We start from the raw sequence: 10,658 nt of genomic DNA on the forward strand, positions 1-10,658 counted from the left end.
CCCTCAGATATGATAGTAGCTATGAGTGATAGGTAATAGTAATATAGGCTATAGCAGTAATAGTAATAGTGAGCTAACTTGTGGCTTAAAACAGTGACAAGTGCAATAGGAATTAGCAATTAAATAGATGTTTTCCGCATAAAAAATACAGTATCTTAATACAAATTCCAAATATTCAGTTATGTGCTTTTTAATCATGTGTAGTTTATAAACCATGTACAAAGTGGGACATCTCTGTCATCAAAGTTGACTGGAGCCTGAGCTTCATCTGATGAATCATAATGCAGCTGGACAGAATGCAGCAGAGTTCATAGAATTTAGAATGTCAGAGTCATAAAGGAGCGATTGACCTGAACAGACTCAGACTCACAGTTTCATCTCTGATCAGTGTTCACCTGCAAATTGAGATAGACAACTCACATTGCATTCATTTGGAGGAACATCAACAATATACCTTTTAGAAAGGAAAACATGGAGAGTGATTTCCATCTTGATAAGCCACATGTATTTATAATTTTATTGTTTAACATAAAAAGATTAGTACAGAGGTCCCCCATGTTACACATCTGGATTTGTGGCTGACTGCTGCTCACCCTGTGGATCCACTCTGGGCTGCCTGGATGAGTGGGAGCCACTGGTCAAATCCCACTTTGACCTGGAGAAGGAGGGATTTGGTGAGGAGCTCCTCTACGCTTCATCACATCTCTCTAGATTTGTAGTTGACTGCTCCCCACAGCATGGACCGACTCTGGACCAGCTTGACAAATGGGAACCTGTCTTCAGCAGCACTGATTCTCACCTGATGCAGTTCCTCTCTGTCCTCCTGGAGGAGGAGAAGCTTGGTGAAAAGCACATGAATGCTTTCTCAACAGTGAGTTCTACATATATGGCTGCCTGCGCTGCACACCATGCCCCTACTCAAGATCATCTTGATGAATGGGAGCCAATCGTCAAAGCTGATTCTAAACTGATGCTGTTCCTCCAGGACTTGGAGAAGGAGGACGAACAACATCCTTTTATCATCAAAAGGGAAACGGTCAACTCTTGTGCACAGACTGAGGCCGCTGCTGAAAGCTCTGTCCCCGTCCTGCATCAACCTGAATGCTGTGAGGGAACAAAAGTCACTGTCCTCTCTGCTGGACCTGACAATAACTCCACCTCAGAAGAGGTTCTCCCTGTCTCTCTTGCTGAAAACACCCTGATTCACCTGCTTAATGAAGGATCAATCAACCTGCTTCAGGAGTCCCAGTTCAGTGCCAAAGACAGCCTGTTGACAAAACCAAAGAAGAAGAAGCGTGCTTTCTTTTCTTGGCTATCCCGCATATTCCGGGGGAAGAACAAGAAATCTGCTGACAACATGGTTGCAACAGCAGAGACGCCGCTCCAACAGACCTGCCAAACAGAAGCAGATGAGCCAAAGCCCTGCTTGACTGCAGTCTCACCTAGCCTGGTAAGACCATCCTGATCACGTGACCTCACATTCTGTTTCGCTCCACGGATCAGTCTGGACTTCTAGCCGCCCACGTCGATTACAATGTAACCGGGCCAATCAGGGACTGCGTCGTAGTTGATGACGTAACCGGGCCAATCAGGGACTGCGTCGTAGTTGATGATGTGAAATAAAAGGCCGCCGCTGGCAAAACAGTAATGCCGCCTCCCGAAGCAACGAGTGGTAACGTTAACGTTAGTAGAGTAAACACAGCCATAAGTGCAGTTATTGCAGAAATAGACTCAAAAACAACAATTAAACAAAAAAAAGAGTATGCACTAGCGGAGTTTATCGGCGGAAAAGACGTTTTCGCCGTTCTTCCGTGTGGATTTGAATTTGGATTCGCTGATTGGCTGAAGGAGTTTGTCTGTCCAGGCAAGTACTCCCGCCCACTGAAATAGATGTGGGCGGCTAGAAGTCCAGACTGATCCGTGGAGTGAAACAGAATGTGCGGTCACGTGATCAGGATGGTCCTACCAGGCTACGTCTCACCTGCAGTCCACTTCTGAACTCCTGTCATCTTCCTATCCACTTTACAGAAACAACTGAATCATTTTATTTGAATACATTTATTTGCACACTACTGTTACAGTGTCTTTGCGCATTTCTTCAAAACATACCTTTATTCCTGCAGTTATGGGTAACCTGTAGCCTAAAGCAGTAAAAGTGTAATGGAATTAGTAAATATATCTTGGCCATTAACATTTTCTATACCTCTATTACTAACAATATAATCAATATTTATTCTAAATGTGGCTGTTTTTTCACTGAGAGTTAATTTTGCTGCTAATATACCACCAAAATATTATTACTATGGTAACGCTTTACTTTACAGCCCGCTAATTACGGTGCAACTAATTTGTAATTACAGTACACCTTGTACTTACTCCATAACTACAGGGAACAAGCACCGATAACATTTGTTTAGTCCCCCCTAATTACATTACTGTACCCTGTAATTGTTTTTTAAGTATGCAGTAATTACAAAAATAGTTACACCATAACTACCTTATAAATCTCTCATAATTACAAAGTGATTACCCCTTAATTCCCGGACTTCTTGTTTTCTTACCCTGTAATTACAGCATTGTTATTTTATTGGTACCCCTTAATTACAAACTAGTTACAACGTAATTAGCGGGCTGTAAAATAAAGTGTTACCACATAACCCAACCAGTGATAGTATGAATGGTGAACAGATGGATGATCGTGGTCTTATTGTGTTTTATTCTGTAGGGTGGGCGCTGCCCGAGGACGACCTGATGCAGGAGCTGTGGTTCATCAACAGTTCCTGCATCAGGTCGTCCTCGGGCAGCACCCACAAGGAGGGTCAACATCCTACCCCACCTTGTCTGGTTCCCAATAAAAACAGTAAAACTGTTTATCTGATGATGCTGTGCTTTTGTGCTGTGCTTTCATCAGTTTGATGTGGTTTATTCAGAATGTTTCCACTCTGATCTTATGGAGTGAATCTTCTTTCTATTTTTGTCATTTTTATTGATGTACTCTACATTGGTCTTAAAATGAAAATGTTTGACTGAAATTACATATATATATATTTTTTTTTTTTAACCCATGGTTTTATCCAACAGCCATACTTTTAAATCACTACTATCTGGGATAACTTTTGTAAGTGTTCTCTTGTCTTACTCTGTGAATGAACAGCTCAGGGACTGTTTCTGATGTTTCTATGATCTTTATGTGCTTGACATATACACCATATTTCATTTCAACAGTGCTGTTTAGTTGTTTGAACCCTGATGTATTTTTCTTTTGTGAAATCTTAGCATTTGTTTATCACTGTGATATGAGAAAAGATCAACTTGTTAATTGGATCAATGCTTTACTGAATCATTTAGTATGTTAGATGTTGGATCTGGAACAGTTGCCATGTGTATTTCATGCTATGTAGTAGGAATTAGACCTTGTCTAGTCAAAGGAGATTAATGGACACTGAAAGGATCAAAAATGGTTGAAAACCATTTATGAAACAGAATCCAATCCATATATCACTTTTAATGTCCACCATATTGGATTGTCCGCCATTTTGAATTCTTTAAGAAACACTTTTTTTGCAACTCCTCTTAGGCCGTTCATCCGATTTCACACAAAACTTGGTGTGGACAATCTTGGGACCTTTTAAAGTTGTATAAAGCTTATTGATAGGCCAAATGGTTTGGCTTTTATCGACCAATACATTTTTAACAAAACAGGCCTTAACACTAAATTGTGGCTTATTGCATAATAACCAAATCTTCACAGATATTAAAGTCAAAACTTCATAAAAAATCAGCCGTATGTCCTAGAGAGCTGAAATTTTCAGGACATGTCGGCTGAAGTGAGATAAATCTTTCGTACACTGGTACCTACTCCCGATTCTAAAGTCCCCCCCCCCCCCCCTCTGTTTATAGCAAAAACTGACTGTGATCCCACAGTGTGTTGTCCTCCTAAACCGTACGTACATTTGAAAGTATGATTATCTGTGTATCTGTATCTTTTGCAAAACCAGCACTGAACTTAATGAACATTTTCCACAGAATGGATAAAGTGTATTCACTGTTTTGAGGTAATCACTGTAATTAAATGGCCAAGGTGAAACTTTGCTCACCTCAAATAGCCTAGCTGTGTATAAGGGCGCTTCATGTTCAGTTACATGTTGAATATCATACATGAGTATTCTGAACATGCTCCAATTCTAAATCTAAGGTTGCATGGTGACAGGGTTTATAATATTCTGTGAATATTCTGAAACGTTCTGATAAAAACAGTTTGGAAACAACTTGGAAAAAGTAAAACGCTTGAGACAAGTATTTCCAACACAATAGATCAATTGTCAACATGTCTGTACATTTTTATGATTGAATAATCATTCATGAAAATGATTGCTGATAATCAATTATAATCCTATTGCAGTTCATAACGAATTGCCCAGTGAAATAGCACATAATGACCAATCTGTCCCATTAAATGTAACCGCAGTAGGTCAATTCTATGATTATATCAGCAAAATAGAGCTATACACATAAAAGGAGAGGATAAGGATCTTCAAATTATTAATTATAGTTTATGGTGTAACAGTACAACTATATAATCTCTGGCAACCAGTCATTAAGATTAGGAAGCACCATAAGATCACTATTAAGACAGTCGATCATTGAGAGAATGTGGGTCTGAGGGGAAAATATGAGTCACTTGAGTATTTCAGTAAAAGATCAAAATCTCTTTTCAACAGAGAATATTTTAACGATTATGTTCAATCCTATTAAGAAATGTCCTTTTCTTTTACTGAACCATGAAGCATTGAGACTCAGTTTTACTGACTGTAAGTTATATACTGGAACATCTTTTCTTCATAGTTTCTATAATAATTATTTAGTACATTACATTTAAATTTTAAGAGGCGAGTTGTTAATGTACCTGATCTGTTAAGTGTTTTTAGTATTTGAATTGTGCTATTTTACCACCATGATGGAACATATTCACATGAATGAACAAAACATCCATTGCTACACTTTAACAGCATTTAACAAAAACTGGAAGAGAAAATCATTTTCAAGCATCTTTGTTTCAGGTTCTTAAAAATGTTTCACATTATATTTACAGAAAAAAACACATTTAGGGTCACAATGAATGATAGTTTGAGGCCTAAATATACCGAGTCATACCATTCAGTTTTGGCAAAGAATAAAGACTTCAGTCCAAAATACTAAACAATGCCAGCAGCCAATTAGAATGACATAAATAGTGTGAGAGCACAAACATTGTCGAAACAGCTCGACATCAACATCAGCATTTTGATTTCATCTTAGTATTATAATGTAGAAAATTGTTGCAGTTTGCAGGAAGAATCAGAATAGAAATATGACTTTTAGAATAATCTGTGTTCATTTTACACCCTGTGAGAGATTATTGAAGACAGTACAGTCAAGTCTCATAGATGCCTATACATTTCAATTTAAATCATAGTTCACTTTGATGGTGAAATTAGCACTGATCAAATGAATATCAAGTCATGTTGAAACAAAGTGACACCTATACGAGACATATGAAGCACAACAAGTCAGACAAGTTTTGCCAAAACTTTTGCATTAACCAGCAGCATAACCAGATTTTCCAGATGAAATAAATAGCATAGGCATATAAAAGTTTAAAAAAAAAAAGTAAAACAGAGAGGTATAGGTAAGAAATGTTGATACTCTTTGTTTGGTGTGTTACTTACAAAATTATGAATTTTGGGCTCGAAAATTGCACTATACAAGTATGATTTAACCAAGACAAAAGTCTAGCTCCATTTCATCTGCTAGGCTATACAGCAGGTCCTAGATCTCCTTTATTTACATCCCAGAGGACCTGATAGTCATACTTAATAGTCAACTTAAAATCTAGAATCAAAAACTTAGGTCTGGTAAAGTGAGAATGAAAACAAATAAGCCCCTACATGCCAATAAAAACCAAAGAGACAGGACCCAGAAGGGCCTGGGGGCTTTCGCTGTTCGGCACGTCATCTCCCAATGGAGGAACAGAAATCTGTAACACTAGAACAGGTAACGATCGGTTGGGATGAAGACGAGCAGTCAACTGAAGATGAAACTAGACGGCCGGTACTAAGTGGTCTTCACCAGGTCGTAGACGTGGATGTGGAAGTCGTCGTCGTATTTGATGTAGTAAACCGTGGGCTTGGCTGGAACCTGATAGATGACCAAGCCTGTTCTCTTCAGACCGTTATCTGTGACGTACTCCACCTGCTTACCCACAAGGCTCTCTGTCTCCTCGCCTGGCTTCCTGTCCGCCGGCAGCAGGTGTTTGTTCTCTGGACGACGGAGAGATAAACACGAGGGGGAGGAGTCAGAGAGACACAACGTAAGAATGGTGTAACAGGAGCATAACGATCGCCATATAAGCAAATGGTTTCTAACTATGCTTGCAATTTCTGCCAATGCTGAGAATCGGTTTGAAGCAAGCACCTCAAATTTAAACATCTGCACAAAAGGTGAGTTTAAGATAGGAAATTGTCTAGTGTTTAACTCCTACTAAACATGCTTACCCACTAATTATATCCATCTTAGTCTAATCCAATCCCTTCCCCGTCCCTTCATGATAAGACATAGCCGAACACATAGACCACACTGTAAAAAATCGCCATCTTAACAAGTCATTTAGTCTATTATTGAGTCCTAAAATATTATAATTTTCTTAAAACAACTGAAAATGCCAATGGGGTTAATGTCACTTATTTCCAATGCAAATAAACTTGTTTCAAGAATTTTGTAGAATCAAGTTTAGTTTTCTGCCTTTTTTCAAGACAAGATGAGTGATCTCTCTCCATTGGCTGAATTTTTCTCTTGTTTTAAGAAAAATAAGATTTGAAGGTTGAATATGAGACTAACTGACTTCTTAAGATGGAGGTTTTGTGCAGTGCAAGAGCATGTGAATCTTCAGATAAAACTCCTGTTCCCATACCTGACTCAGGCAGGACACGCAGATCTCCGTCCTTGTAGTCGTCCCACAGCTGGTACATGTACAGCACCGGGTCCTTCTCATAGGTGATGTAATACCAGTGGGTCATGATGGGCGCTCGGGACAGCACCATGCCCCGCCACTCGTTTTTCTCCCCGTCCTCCTTCTCAAAAAGATGCTCCACCGCTCTGCCCACCAGCTCCTCGGCTCCAGGAGGAACCTTGATCTTGTTGTTCACTGTGGGAAGGAGAAGACATTATGACAATATGAGTTTTGGCTTTTCACGTTTGTCAGCAATGTCTTTTATTTTGCTGTTAAAGCACCAATAAAATTTGAGTTAAAGAAAAAAATGTAAATGACCAGAATAAAATGTATTGATGAATCAAATTTAAGTAATTTCCCTCACTAATTATCAGCCCTATAAAACTCTGTATCGATTGGGCTCTAGTTTCCACACTGTCAGTGTTATTTAAAGGGATAATGACATTTTCATATTAAAAAAGTCTGTTTTGCTACTCTATCGCCGACTGATATAACACCTAGTGATTCACCCTATACACAGTACTTTAAAGCTTTTACATTTGCTACATTTTCTGTTTTAACAACCCAGTGTCAGCTAGGTATCACACAGGAAGTGGTGCGTTTCACAGCAGCAGCAGCAACAGCAGTTTGGAATAAACAGAAGAAGAACTGGGTAGTTAGCATGAGCAGTGATAGCCACCATGATAGCCACCATGTAGATGAAGAGTTGCATGTTATCACGCTCACCAACTTTCTCTGCCAGCACCTGCAGGTTGGACACCCGCTCGTCTTTGAACAGCTCGATGCCGTAGACGCAATCAAAGCCGTCATATTTGACCATGTAGAGGGAGCTGTTGACGGTGAGGCGCTCCAGCACCGTGCCTTTCCACTTGGTCAGGTTGCCCTTCTCCCTCCAGGTGTGCTGGATCCGCAGGCCCAGCAGGTTGTCAGGGTCCGGGGTTAGGGTCGACGTCGAGCTCTCACTCAGCTCCCCGCTGCTGCGCTTCCTGGCAGCGTGTCAGGAGCAGGACGCAGGACAGATGAGGAGAATAAGAAAGAAAACATTAGGTAGAAATGTACTGTGGGAGCAACCTAAGTGTATCATTTTGGTGAGATGAATTTTAGTTTGGGATTATTTCAGAGATCTGGAGTGCCGAATGGGGACTCTCTTCCATTAAAGTGTTACAGAATGCACAGAAGGGTATAAGGTTAAGTATTCGTATCCAGAAGGGGCACAATGCAATCAGGTGAGACACCTGCAGAGGCCATTATAAAGGGCAAGAAATATAAATCTCTGCCATATTTGCCCCCCTTCCCATCAATAACGACTTAGTTTAATGTCTGTAAGCAGGTCATTTCCAAAGTGACCATTGCAGGATAAGAGTTTTGTGCAGCTATTGCCCTGGCTACTGAGCAAAAAGATGGGTAGAAAACCATCTTGCTTTATTTTAACTAAACTAACAGTATCATAGTATGGCAAAATACCATTACTGGTGCTAAATTAAGTCTAACAACAGTTTTGTTAATCCGCTTGGGTCAGACTAATTTAGCTAATTATTATTGCAATCTGCTGTGTCAGTGAGGTTTAATCAAAGTTGTCAGGGTTTCAACAGGATTTGTCTCAGAGTAATTTGTGTTCAGCAAACCAAATGTTGTGTTCCTGTGCAGTGCCTCTCTGACCAGGTGCTTGAGTGTATTGAAGCAGCCTATACTGAGGTATACTGATGACAACTTCAGACTGGAATATGCATGGTCAGATTAATCAAAGCAGACCTCTTGTTTGAGCCTACCTGCCCCGTTTCTTTGACATGTTTCCATAAATTCACACAATCCTGTGAGACACAAAAGACAAGTCAGTTAGTGGTGATTATGGCAAAGCCAGCTGACCCTCACAGTTCTTCACAATTACAGTTCACTGATTGGAAGCCAAGAAAAGCTGTAATTCATGCGGTAAGAAACATTTGACTGTAATGATATGCGGCAGTCAGTCATGCACCCTGCTGGCCTGCTGCCCGTCAGCTCAGTCAACCAAAGCGATGCAAATTAGCCAACACAGCTACCGGATGTAAACAACAAAATTGCGACAATATTGACTTCGATTCGGCAGTTAAAGCTCGTGCACTAAAACAGACAGGTGACATATTACAGAATGTAGCACCTAAATAGCCAATTCCCCTACATGACAAGTAGGCTATATTTATGGCTAAACAACGTGTAACGTTGCCAGAGAGAGCTCAAGAAATGCCGACCGACCGAGGTGTCGAGTGTAGGCTATGTACGTGTCTAACAGTATTAACATAAAGCCAGTGAATCCTGTCACTGACTGCTAATCTGTAAACATGTAGTGAGAATTAGGCTGCTGCATTTTTACACATAGCTAAACAAAAGGAAATGCATCGCCATGTAGGCGCCGATTTTGCACCCTGGTTGTAACTGTTAGTAGATTAACGTCAGAATAAGGACCGACCGTTAGAGCTTCGTTTACAGTTTAATGTGCTCGACAAGTTAAAGAGGAGGGAGGCGGCTGAATAACCTGTTTGCCCTACCTGATCAATAATTTCACATCTGTTTCTCTTTGCAGAGTAGATTCCCCCTAATGTAGGATAGATACAAGGAAGCGAGTTTGATAGGTGAACTACAACTACAACTCGCAAAGCACGCTGGGATTTGTTGTAAATTTTCTTTACTTCCTGGAGACTTCGTGTAGTCCCGACCAGCTCTAAAGCCATTTGCAATCACGTTTATACAATCCCGTGTTTTCTGTATATTTGAATATTTGGATATTCAAAATAATGACATTTTGTGCACTCTCATTTGCTTAGGTTATCACGAAGCCTAAAAGTCATGAAACTACATTTCCCATCATTCACCGTGGCCTAATTCCACATTTTTCCTTCAATCGTATTGCCCAGAGCATATTTCCAGACATTTCCCCCCAAAACTATTATCAAATAACCAAATAGCTAAACAAAATGAATGAGCTGGAGGAAACAAGGATTAAAAGTATACTTTAATTGAAAAAAATATATATATATACCTCATAAATAATACAAAGACAATGACACATTTTTACAGATTTTAAGTTCAAAGAACATATTGCCCTCCCACTGGGTTCCAACCCAAAAGTGGGTGTTGGTACCTTTTGAACTTCTATATATAGACACAAGCATTTGGTTCTTCATTTGTTATGAAAACCACAACCTCCAATGGATGTATTTGGTTTCTCTGTTACTATAAAGCTTTTACTTTTGATGGAGGTGGCAGGAGCTTAATGGTCAGAAAAGCTGAATGGTTAGAGGTAATGAGTGGAAGGTTGCTGGTTTCAATATAATAACTGAGAAAAAATAAAGCAAGACAGAAAGATAGATTGATTTCTTTGACATTGCATTGTATACTCTAATAAACTTGAGGCACAGAGCTACTGTAGTCATTCCCTAATCCCAAGTGATTTTCCAGTGATGAACTTTTAGACAATCTGCTCTTTACCGAGTGTTCAGAAGGTTTAGTTTTCACAATTTTGATTTGCAGCCACATGCTTTTGCAGCCACAGGCTCAAATATATTCTGTAACCCAAGAGCTGTGTGAGATTTTGCAAGGCTGACACCTATATTCACACAAAACATAAACAAGTTAATTGATCAGAGGGTATTTGGAGCCCTTCGTAATTGCATAATAATACCACATGTCATAC

General features: G+C 39.7%; 1 protein-coding gene across 2 annotated transcripts; it reads right to left on the minus strand.

The window, feature by feature from the left end:
- Positions 1–4,896: 4,896 nt before the first annotated feature.
- LOC139911969 (spindlin-W-like) lies at positions 4,897–9,609 on the minus strand. Of its 2 annotated transcripts, XM_071899606.2 has the most exons (5): positions 9,514–9,609; positions 8,758–8,799; positions 7,715–7,974; positions 6,950–7,183; positions 4,898–6,299 (listed from the first exon to the last, which is right to left on the minus strand). In XM_071899606.2, exons 2-5 carry the CDS (start codon positions 8,775–8,777, stop codon positions 6,094–6,096), a joined length of 720 nt encoding a protein of 239 aa, XP_071755707.1. In that variant the 5' UTR covers positions 8,778–8,799; positions 9,514–9,609; the 3' UTR covers positions 4,898–6,093. The 2 variants fall into 2 exon arrangements, with proteins under 2 accessions (XP_078143853.1, XP_071755707.1); XM_078287727.1 differs by lacking the exon at positions 9,514–9,609 and having other exon boundaries at positions 4,897–6,299; positions 8,758–8,780.
- Positions 9,610–10,658: the final 1,049 nt, after the last annotated feature.

Source organism: Centroberyx gerrardi, chromosome 13 (genome assembly GCF_048128805.1).
Source record: "Centroberyx gerrardi isolate f3 chromosome 13, fCenGer3.hap1.cur.20231027, whole genome shotgun sequence".
NCBI lineage: Eukaryota > Metazoa > Chordata > Actinopteri > Beryciformes > Berycidae > Centroberyx > Centroberyx gerrardi.

Excerpts from the sequence above, each read along its gene's own strand:
- LOC139911969 (XM_078287727.1), bottom strand. The coding sequence starts at position 8,777 with ATGTCAAAGAAACGGGGCAG. Across the intron at positions 7,184-7,714 it reads GGTGCTGGCAGAGAAAGTTG|TGAACAACAAGATCAAGGTT; the intron begins GTGAGCGTGATA and ends TCCTTCCCACAG. Across the intron at positions 6,300-6,949 it reads GCGTGTCCTGCCTGAGTCAG|AGAACAAACACCTGCTGCCG; the intron begins GTATGGGAACAG and ends TCCGTCGTCCAG.